The sequence below is a fragment of the Crinia signifera genome, chromosome 2 (assembly GCF_055691185.1).
Source record: "Crinia signifera chromosome 2, ASM5569118v1, whole genome shotgun sequence".
Taxonomy (NCBI): domain Eukaryota; kingdom Metazoa; phylum Chordata; class Amphibia; order Anura; family Myobatrachidae; genus Crinia; species Crinia signifera.
The window spans coordinates 217,888,693-217,906,152 of record NC_139218.1 but is presented as its reverse complement, the minus strand read 5'-3'; the positions used below and the strand labels follow the sequence as shown (position 1 = coordinate 217,906,152).

At 45.8% G+C, this 17,460-nt stretch overlaps 1 protein-coding gene across 4 annotated transcripts in view; it reads right to left on the bottom strand.

Annotated features, from left to right (window-relative positions):
- Positions 1-17,460, bottom strand: part of BCAS3 (BCAS3 microtubule associated cell migration factor) — a 1,098,472-nt gene that overhangs the window by 1,071,462 nt on the left and 9,550 nt on the right. For all 4 annotated transcript variants that reach the window (XM_083173740.1, XM_083173742.1, XM_083173743.1 and 1 more), the window contains exons 3-5: positions 9,365-9,419; positions 7,285-7,360; positions 5,621-5,727 (exon numbers count right to left, since the gene is read on the bottom strand). In XM_083173740.1, the coding sequence (XP_083029866.1) occupies positions 5,621-5,727; positions 7,285-7,360; positions 9,365-9,419 (238 nt within the window). The remainder of the gene's footprint in view (positions 1-5,620; positions 5,728-7,284; positions 7,361-9,364; positions 9,420-17,460) is intronic.

Sequence of the window (17,460 nt, the reverse complement as noted above, 5' to 3'; positions counted from 1 at the left end):
TGACGCACAGCCCAAGAGGAAGCAACTGACCTAGTGGTATGAGCATTAATTCTGGAGGGTACTGGTCTGCCAACTTTAGTATAGGCAAAAGCAATAACTGACCTTAACCACCTAGCAATGGTCTGCTTAGAAGCTGGCCACCCTCTCTTATGTACGTCATACAGTACTAGTAACAAGTCAGTTTTACAAAACTACTTCACTCTGTCCACATAAATGTGCAATGCGCACACAACATCAAAATTCTTTAGTCTGTCCCTATTTCTAACCTCCTCTGGAGGACAAAACACCAGGAGCACAATCTCCTGGTTTAAATGAAAAGTGGATACCACTTTAGGCAAAACTTTTGGAACAAAAGGGGGGGAAGTCTGTGGACATGGGAGGATCCGAGGGAGAGCCTCTCTTGTTCACAGGTCCTGGCGCTGATTTGGGAAAAGCAAAAAGTATAGCTTAAACAATAATTAAAAGTAACAATAAAAAGAAATAAATAGATTAGATTAACAGCTGCAGCAAAGTGTGAGTGAGCGTGCTAAGTCTCACTTAGAGGATTGCAAAAAGAAAAAAGAAGTTTCACACTTGCGCTGCTGGATCTATATTAATTTGCCTGTGAGCTGTGCTGAACAAAAGGACACCTGGAGACACTTGTTAATAATATAGCAACATTTTTATACATAAAAGAATTTAGTAATAAAAATAGTACAATCGTAGAATATAAGTCTACACAGATAGAAATATTTTAAAAACAAATACGGTAGTAATAAATCATGCTCAATAAATTCATATATAGCAGATAGCGCTCTCCACTGAGGTCGCAGATAGATATTATATAGTAATTAATTTCAAAAAGCGAGGTTTAATGCAGGGAATGCAGCCAGTCTTGTTAGTAGCAAAAATAAGCTGTTAGGTGGTGGGGGGATGCGGGAGACACAAGCCAAAAGCCGATGGTTATAGGCTGATAGGAGCAGAGGACAAGTAGCGTAACACCTTTTAGCGCATGTAACGCAGATGGAACAGTTCAGGAGATGCACTTTCGTCCTAGACAGTATGCTCACCCTCCTTGAGATGGATAGCCGGAGGGTCCGGGGAGCACGATGGTTTGTGCGGCTCAACCCGGTGCACGTGGTAGTGCTGTGTCTGCAGCTCTGACGGGGAACCCGGAAGTGCCGGGGGCTCGACCCGGAGCAAGAGGCTTGATGACGTCCGCTGGAGGAGAGCTCTGATAGGCTGCTGGCTGGGGTTGGAAGCCGTAGGCAGCACTGGATGGTGATTATTGTGGCAGGCTGACTGCGGTTGGGCTCGTTTGGTAGCGTGAGCCGGCTCCAAGATGGAGAGAGTGTGACTTCAGAAGTGGGAGGTTTCTGCAGAGTAGCGGAAGTAGGCGTCAACGCGTTTCGTACCCTTGCAAACGGGAACTTTCTCAAGACCAAATACTTTTGGAACAGTTCTCAAAACAGCCCTATTGTCATGAAGCACCAGAAAGGGAGACTTGCAAGACAAGGCGCCTCAGTCAGACACACATCTAGCCGAAGCAATAGCCAATAGAAACGTCAGTTTCCAGGTCAGAAACTAAGGTCAGCTGACCTTAACTATTCAAACGGGGGTTTCTGCAGTACTGCCAACACCAGTGAAAGATCCCAAGGTGCCACTGGTTGTCTATACAGAGGTTTAAGATGGGTAACCCCTTGGAGAAATATCTGAACCTCCGGAAACCATGGCACTTTCTTTTGAAAGAAAATGGACAATGCTGACAACTGTACTTTCAGTGATTGTAAGTTTAACCCAGAGGAAAAACCATCCTGGAGAAATTCCAGAAGTCTAGAAACCTTAAATCTAGAGGTGTGAAGTTTTTGTCTTCCGCACCACCTAATGTACGTCTTCCATTAATAATAATTAGCAGCTGAAACAGGTTTCCTTGCACTAATCATGGCCCGGATAACTTCCTCCGAGAAACCCCTCTTTTTTTAATAGGGAGGTTTCAAAAGCCAGGCTGTCAAATTGAGACGAGCTAGGTACTGATAAAGAAAAGGACCTTGCTTGAGAAGGTCTGGTCGAAGAGGAAGATGCCACGATGTTCGACAAGCTCAGTATCTTAGAATACCAAGTCCTCCTGGGCCAATCCGGAGCTATTATAATGACCTTTGTCCCTTGTGTCCTCACTCTCTTGAGGAACCCGAGCCAACATGGGGAACAGTGGGAACATATATACGAGGTTGAAACACCACAGAACTGTCATGGCATCCACTGCCCACGCCATCGGAACCCTGGTTCTCAAACAAAACTTGGACACCTGACGATTGTGTCTGGACTCCATCAAGTCCACCTCTGGGAGCCCCCAAAGAGAGACAATTTTCTGGAACACCTCCGGATGTAACGCCCATTCTCCTTCCAGCAGATCTGCTCTGCTGAGAAAGTCCGCTTCCACATTCCGAATCCCTGGAATAAATACAGCCTATAAAGCCAGAATATTTGCTTCTGCCCACCAGGAAATCTGAGAGACTTCCTGCATCACCATCCTGCTGTGAGTGCCCTGTGGTGGTTCAGATATGGCACAGCCGTGGCATTGTCTGACTGAATATGAATGGGAGACCCCTTCAGAAACTCCAGACCGCACATAGCTCCAGTATAATGATCAGCAAGGATGACTCTACACTGGACCATAGACCCTGCAAACTGCATGCCTCTGAGACTGGCATCGGTTGTGACAACCAACCAATCCCATGACAGAAGGGAGCGGCCCAACTGGAGGGATTCCAGATCCGTCCACCACAGTAACGAGTCCTGAGTCTCTTCTTGTTTCATGGACGTATTCCCCGACCAACTGGAAAGTATGTTCCACTGGAAAGGCCTCGAGTGGAACCTTGCGTACTGAAGAATCTCAAAAGTCGCTACCATCTTGCCCAGTAGTTTTAGACACTGCCATACCAAGGAACTGGGTAACTGAAGAATGGCCAACACTAACAGACGAATGTCTCTGGCCTTCATCTCAGGAAGGAAAACACAATGAAGGTGTGTCTCCAAAATTACTCCCAAAAACTATATCCTCTGAGTGGGACACTTCCGGGACATTGGTAGATTTAATATCCACCCATGGCTCTATAAGAAATGAGTTGCAACTTCTCTGCTGACTCTGCCTTGAACAAGAGATCGCCCAAGTATGGGATAATCACAACTCCCTTGAGTCTGAGAGCCGCCTCAATGACTGCCAAAGGGAGGGCCTGAAATTGCAGATGGAGATCGCCTATTGCGAAACGCAGCAAAGACTGTTGTTCTTTGCAAATAGGCACGTGCAGATAGGCATCTTGAATGTCCACGGATGCTAGGAATTCTCCAGGTTCCAAGCTCAAGAGAACCGTCCTCAGAGATTCCATCCTGAAGTGGTCCACCCACAGATGAAGGTTCAGCGATTTCAGGTTTAGGATAGGCCTAAAAGATCCGTCTGGTTTGGGAACCAAGAAAATAATGGAGTAAAATCCTCTCTTCCTTTCCTTCTGAGGTACCGGAATCACCACACCCTTCTCGAGAAGCCACACCCTTCTCTTCCCCCCTGTGGCCTGTTTGATAAGGGATTCCAGTTCTGAGCCAAAAACAATTCCCCCTTAAAAGCAAGTGCTTCAAGAGACTTCTTGGACTCGGTATTAGCTTCCCAAGCCTTAAGCCATAAGACTCTCCTGGCCATCACTGAAATGGCCAACAATTTTGACGCCATCTTAACTCCCTCTTCACCAGTCTCACAAATGTATTCAGCCACAGATTTTCTGCCAAAGCAAAAGCTTCTGAATCAGGCTGAAGCAGCAAACACAATGTATTTGCCCAAACCATCATGGTCTTAGAGACCCAGGATGCAATAATGGGTCTCAACGTAAAACCAACTCCTTCAAAAACTGCTTTCAACCAACCCTCCAATTTTTTATCCACAGGGTCTTTGAACACACCACCCCCTTGCACAGGTAAAACCTTTGACAACCTGTGGAATCTTTTCCCTCCGGCATGGGATATAAGCTTGAAAACCTATTGGGCATAAGGAGCCTTATCAGGCGTTTTCCATGACACCCCCCCCCCCCTTCTCCACATCAGATAGATTTAATGCCTGTTTAAAAGCCAGTATCAAATCTTCAATACCAGGGACAGAGGATTCAGTCTCTTCCCTCTGATCCCAAAACATCTCTTCAGCACACTCTCCTTCTTCCTCAGAGTCTACATTAAGAAGAGGTGTTGTGGATAAAGGGTGCCTGGGTGAAACCTCAGGATCCTTAGCAAACTGCTCCATAAAAGTATTCATCTTGTGGACACTCTGAGCAGTGTCCTGCATAGTCTGTAACAATGCAGGGTCCCCTGAGAGGGAGGAATAGAGCCAACAGAAGATTGTGGGGATGAAAATGGCCTAGGAGATCTAACCAGCTCATCCCTCTGTCTATTTAAAGCCTGTACCAAGGCAGACCGACCTTCCCAGAGCAGCTGCCCACGCAGGCTCAGGTTGCTCAGACCTCTGGGCTTGCGCCCCACTGGGTACAGATTCACATGCAGGACACGAATCCCCATGGTCCATCTGTTCAGCAGTTAAATTAACCCTGCAAAATTTGCAGTTAATTAACATGGCAGACGCTCCCTTCCCAAGCACAGCAGCATTACACCTTTCTGTCATGATAAACACAAAAGTGCAAAAGTCAGGCGTTTGTACAAAGCAGTACACCAGTGTACTTAGCTGTCTGCTGCTGTAATGGACCCTCAGTGGTCACTGGGGAAAGCGCTGCCTCAGAAGAAACTGTCACTCTCTCTGCAGATAGAAATCTCCTTCCAGCTCCGAACAGTATGGGAAGAAAAGGCGCCAGGGCAGAGTGAACAAAGAGACCAAGTCCCTGCTTCAGCGTGGAGGGAAGCTGTTTTTGGCACCCTCCCCCTGCAAGCCGCTCCTACCATGTGTTTCTTCCACCTTCCAGTGTCTCCCCTCAAATCAGAATCACTTGGAAGTGCCCAGCTGCGCTGAGCTCCTGTAACAGGCTTCAACACCAAAGGAGTTCAGCCTCCTAAACCTTTCCAAGATGGCGGCCGCCATCACAGGGTGTCAGTCGCCCATGATCCCCCCTAAGCTGGGATCCGGCTAAGGAGTCCCCCAGGGCCCAGGAGACCTTTCTGTGAGAAGGTCCAAGCGCTGTGCTGAGAGACCAGACAGCGTCTCTCAGCACACAGAGAGCTGACAGGACGTGCTTCTGTCAGCCTCTGCTGCGCTGTCAGTGTGAGGAAACTTACTCTGGAAGCCTCACACTGTATTCCTGCACTAACTAGGTGAAATATTAATAAAAACAAAAAAAACACCTAGCTGATTTAAAACATGGCTTCTTCAGCAGCCCTTCAGCATAGCACCCACTCCGGTGGGCACCTAAAACGAACTGGGGAATGCTAGGATGCAGAAGGGAGGAGCCTGCCTCTCTCAAAGATTTACCATAGGTGCCTGGCTCCTGCGGACCCTCCTGCATCCCATGGTTGAGCTGTGTCACCAGGATAGATGAAAGAGAAATAATTGCTGTGTTTCCACCCTACTCTATAAATAGAAGAACATTCCATTTAGCATACAGACTTCTAAACTGCATTATATTACTAGTGTCTTACAAGAGACTGTACTCACTGGTATACTCCAAATCTGAAGTCCATCTGTATATCCTATCATCAGAAGCAAAGGGGGGTCGCTGCCAGTGCTATGCATTTCATGAATCTCCATATTCCTGTATATATCTACAATGGATCAGCAAAAGAAACAAAATATTACAATTTTATGTGTTACACAAAATGTTAAATAACTGATTGTATTTGGTCATTCAGTGAGACCAGGAAATACTTTCTTTACTGTCTCATTCATCAAAGAATATTAAACTTTAGTCACAAGAGGGATGATGTACCCTTAGGGCTGTATTCAATGTGGCTGGCGAGGTGGTTAAACAGCAGGGATCGCCAAAAACAAGTGTCCCTCGCCATTTAACCCCTGCGCCGGCAGCTCATCCTATTCTATGTTCCCGGGGAATCCTCACTGTCAGAGGATGGTGAGGATTCCCCCAAACAGCGAGGTTCGCAGCCAATGCAGGGAGCCTGCTGCATTTAGCTGCGAGCCTCGCTGTTTTAGTGACCGCACACCCAGTTTCCCCGTCGCTACAAAAACCTAGCGCTGCGCGGAATACGAGCCCGAAGCGTGGCGTGGGACGCGGAATACATGTTAAGTAATCATTGTGCCCGCGCCATGCTTCGGGAGCGTGTTCTGCGTCCCCTCACCACGCTTCGGGCTCGGTGGCTCGCTGCGCTCGCCACACTTTCTATTCTCAACTCCACGCCGACGTGGATAGTGGGGGTATGAAAAGGTCGGAGGACGCGTACCGCCGCGCCTCCCTGGCTCGCCACGCTTCGGTTTGACGTTGTTCGTGGGGTGGCGTTAACAATTGGGGGGGCCATTTCACACTTCAGGGTGGGTATTTGGGGTCTGTGGGCCATTCATACCCCCACTATCCACGTCGGCGTGGAGTTGAGAATAGAAAGTGTGGCGAGCCGCCGAGCCCGAAGCATGGCGAGTGCAGCGAGCCCCGCGAGGGGACGCGGAATACGAGCCCAAAGCGTGGCGAGCGCAGCGATCCCCGTGAGGGGACGCGGAATACATGTTAAGTAATCTGTGTCCCCTCGCCATGCTTCGGGAACGTGTTACGCGTTCCCTCGCCACGCTTTGGGCTCGGCTCGCCACTTTCTATTCTCAACTCCACGCCGACGTGGATAGTGGGGGTATGAAAAGGTCGGAGGACGCGTACCGCTGCGCTCGCCGCGCTTCGGGTTGACGTTGATCGTGGGGTGGCGTTAACAATTGGGGGGGCCATTTCACACTTCAGGGTGGGTATTTGGGGTCTGTGGGCCATTTAACATTGTTCCCTATGTGAAATCGGGTCAATCGGGCCATTTAACATTGTTCCCTATTTAAAATAGCGGTAATCGCGTCGGTCGCATTGCATGCGATTTTTTTGGCCGCATGCGATGCGACCAACGCAATTTTTTTCCTTGCGATGCCTAAGATCAAAATCGTGGGTGCCGTTCTAGGAAACAAGTACCATTTTTTTTACTAAATCATATTAGTAAATTTCCCCCAATATTTAAATACAACTTCCAAAAGCTACCTAAATTACTTTTAAATAAAACATTCACACCCCCATAAAAAATGTACACTAAATGATCAAAACTGGGATTAACCACAACTTCCCTAAAGTTTCTAAAAAAAATTGCACTACATTATCTTTTTCAAAAAGCAAACTGTCTTACCGTTCAGATCTGAATTTTCAAAACGGACCCAAACTATTTTTTCCTTTTCCTCCATTGTAGGTGACCCACTGTAGGCCTACAAAACAGCCAGAAAAAAAATGCATTATGGCAAATACAATAGAAGGAATTAAAGTTGACAACTATTCTGCATAGAACAACCTCTCCCCTTGTAGGTCTTATGTTAAAAATGACATTATGGGGGTATTCAATCTGCCGGAAATATCGTCAGTTTCTGACAAAATTAGGTGGAATTGATATTCGACTTATTGAAAGTCTGTCGGAATAGATTCTGACAGTCAGAAACTCAGAGGATCAGCGAAAATGGTTGCTAATAATAATAATAATAATAATAATAATAATAATAATAAGTCAAATCTGCATTTGGCTAACATTAAATGGTTACGGGGACGTGGTCGACACTCAAAAGGTTGACAAGTTTTCCACTGTTTTTGAGTGTATATGTCGACATGGACACAATATAAGTGTACAGCGTCCCCTCGTATGGCTCGCCATGCTTCAGGCACACTATTATATTCTCACTCTATGCCCACTTGGATAGTAAAATATGAACCAAGACGGTCTACACCAAAAAACTCTTGTCAACCTTTAGAACATGGACCACATTTACTTTAAGCTTGTGTCAACCTTCGGTCAATGCCGACCTATGGTCTGGTGACCATTTCCAGGTTTCACTAGTCACTGTCGACCTAGACATTGTCAACCCAGGGACGGCATACCCAATGAATACCCCCTATGAATTATATTATGTATTCTAATCATAGTTACATAGGCCCTTATTCTGATTGACGCGGACTTTACCGCATTCTTACGGATCGCGTCTTTTCGGCGTCTGCGCATGCGTGGAGAACGCAACGCGCATGTGCCACGCCTTGACTCCGTACCAGTTCGGCCAAATCCCGTCCAAAACTGTTCCCCGCAATCAGTCGGGAAATATGGGCGTATTATGGGCGTCATGCGGAATGTCACATGGGCGTAGTTTCAAAGTGGGCAAAACGGGGCGGAAACATGGGCGGACACGGGGGAGTACACTTATGTTGGGGGGCGTACATTCGGATACCACTCCGAATGCACGCGATCAAAAGGGGAAGAAATGTGCGGTGTCCACAAGTGTACTATTGCTTTGCGGACACCACTCGTTCATGCGGTAGGCGAACGTACGCCTAATGACTACAAGCATTAACACCTGAACCCAATAGAATCTACTCCTTTACTCATTACTCACTAATAGGCCGCTTGTCAGTGCTTTAATTGAAACCATTGCTGCTTCAAGGAACCCTTACTAAACACCCACATATCCTGTACTTGTCAGACACTTTAAAACTGCTAACAATGGACATGACAGAATATTAATACTAGCAATACACATGTGTATTCGACATGTACTCATGCATGTGTTAGGCATGCTTGTAAGGATATATTGGCATCTAATTGATTCCAATTCCAAATAAGCAGTTTTTTATGAGGATAGGTAATTGAATAAGTGGGTCATGTGATGTATTGCAGAAGATACTTCATAGTGGGTTGTTTGGCGTAAATACTCCGCTTACGGGCGGTAGCACCGCTTGGCTCCCGTTCGGATGCGGTATTTCCGAGCATACTCTGTAATACTCTGTAATACCGTGCCGAATCGGAGTGTTTCTCCCGCACACGCATGGTTTGTATGTCGTCCGTAAACACGCCCTGTTCTTAAAGAGTGAGTCCGTCCGAATGCGGAGGACACGTGGGCGTTTCTACGGACGATGGCCGCATGCGGCAAAACACCGTGGCGTGCGGACCGCTCCGTAAGAATGCGGGAATATCCGCACCGATCAGAATAAGGGCCATAGTTACATAGTAGGTAAAGCTGAAAAAAGACTTGCGTCCATCTAGTTCAACCTAGTTATGCTGTTCACCTGCATTTCCAATTAATGTTCTTGGAAATGCAGGTGGCTGCAGAGAGCTCTCAAAAGACTGTAGATAAAAAGACAAGTTCTCCCATCGTGAAGATTCTATTGTAAGTCTTTTGCATTGGGTTGTAAAACTCTTATAAAGTACACTGTATAATCATTTTAAAACTAACCTGTGGAACAACATCTTGAAGAAATGTAACAACGCTTTCCATATATGATTGTTCCCTGGCAAAGAAAAAAAACAAAATTAAGTGAAACAAAATAGTCTAATAAATGGAAACAGTCATGAAAGACAAGTTCTGTTGCACTGACAAAAAATACACCATTACCTACTCTTACACACCAGCTACACTCTACACCGGGGCTGTCCAGAGTCTAGACTCCCCAGGTGTAGAGTGTAGCTGGTGTGTAAGACTCCAGACCAGTTCTCGAGATATACCAAATGTCCACATTTTCCAAATCCACTAGCTGGTGCACAGTTTTAATAATTATTAACTCTTCCAGGAATCTCGGTCCACTGACTCCAATCCTTTCGTGTTGGTTTTTTGTTTGTTTTTTCAGACGACTGAGACCCATTATCTGCACACATGCTAATCAGTTCAGGTTTTAGATTAGGCAGAGTATTTCCATCGCACACCTTCACCTTGCATCAGTGGCTATATTGAGAGATGTGGTGGTATTTGTCACTTATGTACTGTATTGTACCGTTCTCTATACTATACTGTTTTATCCATGTACAAACGCAGACATTAGTCGCAGACTTCTTAGAAAGGGTAAAGTGGGAGGTCTACGTGAATGTTGATAAATCAACACAGGACAGGAAATCTTTCAGGTTTTAACCAATGAGGTAGATAATATTGGTGTGATCATTTTGTATTCCCCCCTTTTAGCCATAAATCATCTAGCCACATGAGAAAACGTCAACAGATCTTTCAATCTCGTTCATCTGGGTAGCAGTACAATGGGATCCAATTGATGAGTATTTAACAGGCCTGCTACTCGCTTTGTTACAGCATGGGAATAGGAAACAATTCACATTCCTGATAAGGATTTGAGAACTTACCTGAGCATCATTTCTACTGTTCATTTGTTTGTATATCATATTTAAGCTTGATTTGGTGGTCTTGTGTCACAGTGGGGCTGCATTATGTTTTTGCGCCCTGTGATTGTTTCTGTTATCTTGTCTATTCAAGGTCCTTTTCTTTATTTGTGGCACCAGCAAGAAAAATGCCCTCAGGAATCGGATTTGGGCTGTGATATGTTCTGTCCAGCATGTTGTGTATGAAACTATCCATTTGTAGACTAGGTATCAACTGAGTCCAGCAGTTTGTAAGCTCAGATATCTCCTGCTTACATTGGGCATTGTGACATAGCTTGAGGAGTTTTATGTGTTAATTTTTGTAATGAGCTACTGATATTATCTAGGCCAGGGGTGGCCAAACCTGTACTCGAGATCTACCAACGGTCCATGTTTTCCAGATCACCTAGCTGGTGCACAGCTGTAGTCAATACTAACAGTCACATTTTCAAACCTGCTGCATTCATTCCTACTATATATCCACGGGTTGCCTGGAAAACATGCACCGTTGGTAGATCTTGAGGACAGGTTTGGTCACCCCTGATCTAGGCAATTCAACAAGAGATGAACACTAGGTTAAGATATTAGGGGGTATTAAATGTTGGGTCACGGCTGTCAAGCTGGCCCGACAGCCGTGACCCTGTCCCGTTCTCGGTCTGCTCAACCGAGAATTTGCAGGCGGGATTCATTGTCCCGTCTGCCGTGGGATGAGAAGGGGGCTCGGCCATGAGTTGAGGCCGGGAATTGGCGAGCTGCGGCCGTGAGCTTGTCAATTCCCGGCCGTTTTCGGCAGAACGAACCCGACTGCTTGTGAAGGAGAGCTCCTTCTGCTGAGATCCCCTGCTTAACGCTGTCGGGGAAGACAGCATTGAATAGGGCCCCACAGCCATCTCCCCCGTCGGTTAATAGCTGCGGGAGATTGAATACTCCCCATAGAAGAAAGATGGATAACAAGTTATCATGAAGTGCACTCCGTACAGAGCTGATTTGTTTAGAAGCAGTTAAAGTAAAAAAAGAAGATTTTACCACCTCATGACCCCCCTCCTGGGTCTAGATATACTGAAGGCACTAGAAAACATCAACTTATCTGTACTGCAAAAAAAATTATCAAAACTCCAACACTGGACTCATCCCATCCTTACTAGTTTGTCTCCTTCGCAAGAAAATTATGATTAAGTTGAAAACAATAAAATTTTAATGCCTATCATATATATCTAGTGTCTGAAACACTGCCATCTGTTGGCAGCGAGTGAAACTACATCTCTTTCTCTCTCACACAAACACAGAGGCAATTACAATGCGGCAGACTAGGTTTCAAAGCATTTGCTTCGAGTGTTATTACTAGTTAATGAATATATTCATCCAGAAACAAAAGATGCCCTCAGGAATAATAAAATTTACCTAGTTTGCTTCATACCTAGAAAAACTAAATTTGACTAATTTTAACTTATATAGGGGTATTCAATTATTAACTAGTCTATTCAATTGCGGCTGTTTTCACCGCTATTGAATGCAATTCCTCTTTGATGCTGCTCCACTGATTCTTGTAATTGAATCCATACATTTGATGCGGCAACCATGCATTTACATAAGTAGCACAGAGAAACTGAAAGTTCATTTGAATATGCCATATCCTGTTGCGGTGTGGGTACATAGCCATACATTGATCCATGAGATCCACTCTCCGCTTGTTGTACTACTCTGTACCTAACCCTGTTGCTAGATGCTCTTCTCACCTGGAGAACATAAAAAGGTACTTGTGTAGTATTACGGCGCCCATCGCATCGCAGACCAATTTTATAGCATTGTATATGGCATACAATGCCATACAACGTGATTTTAAATTGTATAAGCACCCTAATGGGTGCCTACAATGTTAAATGTACCCCCACGCCACCCGCACTATGAACGTGAACCCGAAGCGTGGCGAGTGTAGCGAGCCCGCGTGGGGCGGCGGTACGCGTCCTCCGACCTTTTCATACCCCCACTATCCACGTCGGCGTGGAGTTGATTCTATATAGTATGGCGAGTGCAGCGAGCCCGGAGCGTGGCGAGTGCAGCGAGCTCCGCGTGGGGACGCGGAATACATGTAAAGTAATACGCGTCCCCTCGCGGGGCTCGCTGCGCTCGACACGCTTCGGGCTCGGTGGCTCGCCACACTATATAAAATCAACTCCACGCCGACGTGGATAGTGGGGGTATGAAAAGGTCGGAGGACGCGTACCGCTCGCCACGCTTCCGGTTGGCGTTCCGGTACTCTTTACCTAGAACGGCGCCCACGATTGAAATCGTGGTCATCGCGGGTAAAAATCGCGGTGATCGCGGTAATCGCGGGCATCGCGGGTAAAATTGGATGGTCGCGATGCCCGCGATTACCGCGATCACCGCGATTTTCCCATAGGGAACAATGTTAAAAAAGGCTGATTGACCGCGATTTCACTGTTAAATGGCTCAATTGACCCGATTTGGCCATATTAACCCTGAATTAGGCCCAATTAACCCTTAAATGTCCCCAACAATTTTTAACGCCACCCCACGATCCACGCGAACCCGAAGCGTGGCGAGCGCAGCGAGCCCGCGAGGGGCGGCGGTACGCGTCCTACGACCTTTTCATGCCCTACTATCCACGTCGGCGTGGTGTGGGAATATAATAGTGTGGCGAGCGCAGCGAGCCACCGAGCCCGAAGCGTGGCGAGCGCAGCGAGCCCCGCGAGGGGACACGGATACCTTCACAGGTAGACGCGTCCCCTCGCGGGCTTCACAGGTGTCCGGGTCGCCACGGACACCTGTGAAGCCCGCGAGGGGACGCGTATAACTGTGAAGGTATCCGCGTCCCCTCGCGGGGCTCGCTGCGCTCGCCACGCTTCGGGCTCGGTGGCTCGCTGCGCTCGCCACACTATTATATTCTCACACCACGCCGACGTGGATAGTAGGGCATGAAAAGGTCGTAGGACGCGTACCGCTGCGCTCGCCACGCTTCGGGTTCGCGTGGATCGTGGGGTGGCGTTAAAAATTTTTGGGGACATTTAAGGGTTAATGGGCTCTGTGGCCCATTTAACATTGATTCCTATGGCAAAATCGGGTTGATTGAGCCATTTAACACTAAAATCGGGTCCATCGCGACTTTTAACATTGTTCCCTATGGGAAATCGTGAGATCGCGTCGCGGGCATCGCGGGTACGTTTATGGCCGGCCGCGACGCGACCGACGCGATTTTTCAGGTTTAACATGGTTTTCAATGGGAAAATCGCGGGCATCGCGTCGGTCGCGTCGCGGGCAGGCATAAATGTACCCGCGATGCCCGCGACGGGCGCCGTTCTAGGTAAAGAGTACCGGCGTTCCTACTGGGGGTGGCGTGGGGGTGCATTTAACATTGTAAGCACCCATTAGGGTGATTTTAAGCACCCATTAGGGTGCTTATACAATTTAAAATCGTATAGGGGGCTTATACAATTTTAAATCGCATCGGTGTGCACCTGGTGTATGGCATGTGATGCGATTAAAAGTCGTTTGACTTCATATCGGGGGCGCCGTGATAATACACAAGTACCAATAAAAACAATACTAACAAAGTGTCAACCACTACTATTACAGCTGCTACTAATGCTAATGCTAATTTTAACTAAATATACAATTTCAAAAGATAAATAATGATACATATAAGGCTATCAGCTGTCAAAACTGATATATAGGGTTATTATATTTAGGTTAGGTTTGTCTCCGTGGATAAGTATGCATGAAGTATGGAACTCTGTATCACATGACGACCAGTGAAGTGAAAATATGATCAACTGTTAAAAAATATATTGAGCGTTTGAACAAAACATCTATAAAAAAAAAAAAAAAAATGTTACCTCCCTTCAATTTTTTTACCTATTTTTTTTAATCTTTCAGCAAAAATATTTTCCAAAAATTACTAGAGTACTCAGTGATGGTGACCGATTCTCAAATATTATATTTTAACCTTTTTGCTTTTGTTGGATTAAAAGCAGCCACTAGGTGACATACCTAGTGTTCATTCTAGCACCCGCCATCTTTGAAAACCCATGCTGTTCCTGTTCCCTGCCTGGGGTGTCGCTGTCTGTTGTAGAGCTTCTAGCTCAGTGTGGTCTGTATATCAGCACTGATATGCAAACCAGACCTGTGCTAGAAACACCACAGCAGACAGCGACACCCCAGGCAGGGAAGAGGAACTGCATGGGTTTTCAAAGATGGCGGGTGCTAGAATGAACTCTAATACCTTCTAAGTTCAGTAAAGGTCCAAAAAAAAGGACCAAGGCCCTAATTCAGCATCACTCAGAAAAGGAGAAATGTGTCCCTGTTATGTGTTTGGGGGTCTGCGCATGTGCAAGCACGTATTTGCACATGTGAAGAGCACGACAATGAACACCGTACGTTCGTTGCATGGTGGGAGGGCCGGGGGCGTGACTGTGCTGGACATTGGGAATGGTCAGCATTCTATGACGGTTCCCATGAAAACGCTGGGCGTTCCAATGGGGGCACGGGCTGGCTAGGGATAAGGGAACCGGTTAGCAAACCGGCAGTCTGGATGCCGATAATCGAAATACCAACACCGAAGTACAGACATTGCCTTAATTATGCCAAAGAGGGTTAAGGTAACCCAGGTCAACCAGGCAATAACCTCTGTTATTGGGGGTATAAAAGGTTTGTCAGAAAACTTACAAACAGTATATCGGAAATGTAGGTACCAGTACAATTATTGAAATATATTCTAAGAATAGACTGTTTACTAGGTGTAAGTACTGCTTCTGTCCGGAAAGTAACAAGATTTTTTTCAGGTCAGGCATATCGTAGCACTGTAGGTGGGGATGGGTGAAAGGGTGTCTCAGCTACACATTACCATTGGTGGCAGTTGCCTAAGTACCTTCACAGCGTATGGATCGAGCTGTAAACAAAGTGTCCTTTTCTACCTCAATCAAGGTTCGAGATGTGGCGCACCATAATGCAACGATATGCAATCAAGTTTTTTGTTAAACTTGGAAAATTGCCTTGCCTTGCTTCAAAAGGCCTCCAGTAAGGAATCCTTGTCCAAGTCCCAAATTGCTGCAAGTTAGAGAGTTTTTGGACAAGCACAATGTGACTATGCTGTCTCAACCACCCTACAGTCCGGATCTGGCCCCGGCTGGCTTCTTTTTGTACCCCGGTCAAACGCAGCCTGAAAATACACCATTTTCTGACCATAGACAAAGTGGATGCGGCCACAACAAGGGCACTCAAGGACGTTCTGGTTAATGCTTTCTAGGTGGTGTACCAAGCTTGGCAGATACTCTGGCAATGACGTAACAATACATAGGGTTAATAATGTTCAAAGTTCAATAAATGATTTTGCCCAGATTTCATTACTTTCTGGACAGACCTTGTATTACTTTAGTTGGCATAAGAAATTTTGCTGCATATAAGTATTTCAACCCTAGTGAGGACCACAGTTACAGTGTAGACAACAGGAACCTGCTTGAAATCTCCAGACTACGAAGTAGTTGTTTTAAAACAAACAAAAAAAATTGTAGTTTTTAAAATAACCTATGGACAAAACTAAAAGTAACATTTTTGGGTTGCAGTGCAGGCCATTGACATCATAACCTGTAATAGACTATGTGACATTAAGGAGATCATGGGGTAATATGACACAGTATTGCAATAACCACAAGGTAGTCTGTGTGGGAGTTATATTAAACTAAGCAACTTTCCACAGGAACAAACAAAAACCCCTATGAATTTGGTAACTCAAAATTCTAACTTGTCTATTGGTATGTTCCCATTATGTTAGTCCTTTCCAGGAAAGTTGTTCACCCCTATTTTGGTTAATAAGCTTCAATAAATAGGACCATATATTGTGCATGGTATCTGGTCTTCTGTAATAATAATTTAATAGCCATACTCTATGGTAAATTGTGCCCTGAATAATATTCCTTACTTGCTACATCAGTTGCTCCTTAAGTATCAATCTGTGTTGGCACGAAGGTAGAATATCAGGGTGTCATTGGGAAATTATTATGTCACACACTTGAATGACACTTCTGCTTTGATAATTCTAGATGTATGGCTCTACTACATATCGGAGTACCTCTCATACACTCTGATGCAGAATCTGCCTTCCCAGATATGCACCCTGCTTGCTGATTCTAACCTGCAAATGTCACTGGTAACTGGTATCTTACATGCTGGTCCCTGGTTATTTCAGCTAGCAATAATGTAATAAATTAACAGAACCTGAAGGGGGGAGTCAGGTGAAAGATGTTGACGTTTTGTTTAATGACCATACAGTTAAAATGTAGTTATATAATTTTCCACTAGAGGGCAGTATCTAATCTCAATTTAGTAATAACGCACCTTATTCTCTAGATTTAATTGTACCATAGTTCACATGCTTGTAGCATTCAGTATTCTAATCAGGGCCGTCTTAACAGCAGTGTGGGCCCCTGGGCAAAGCAATGCACTGGGGTCCTTACCCCCTCCTAGAGGTGGGGGGTGCTATCAGCAGCAGCTCTGATGTCCCACGGGTGGCAAGAGGTGCTCTATCTTCCACTCAACAGGACCTGGAGCAGTAACTTCTGCTAATTACTCCTTTACTGCACAGGTGGTAGGAGGGAGGACACTAACTTGTGGAAGAGGGCACTGAGCTGAATGACGGGGTCCCTTGTAAAAGACTTCCAGGGAGGTAGGGGGTGTTTTATATGCAGGGGAGGGTTGGATAGTGGAGTGGGCTTAATATTCGTCATTTTCCAGTGGAAGGGCAGCTTGTTTGACTGGAGATATCGCCATTATCTGGAAATAGATTTCTTAGCCTTCAATAGTATAAAAACCTAGAGTCCCAACTTTCAGGAAGTGCTGGGGACTTGGGGATCAGAGATCAGGAGCCAGAGCAATCCATTGACAAAAATATAAATCTGTACACCAGACGTTTGGAGCTGGAGCAGGGACCGGCTGCTGGAAGGCTGATATCTCTGGTTCTGGGCATGATAGTGACAAGATGCTAGTGCCGACAGAAAGGGGAGAGTTCCAGCTTTTGGTATTTGCCCTCAGAAAAACTCTATGTCAGAGAGAACCTGAGAAATATGACTGGGGATTGCAATTAACAGGCCAGATGTGTATTGCTGCTTTGAAGTTGGATATCTCCAGTTCCCCAGGGCCTATTTTTAAAATTCTGGTATCCCTAGAAAAAGGGGA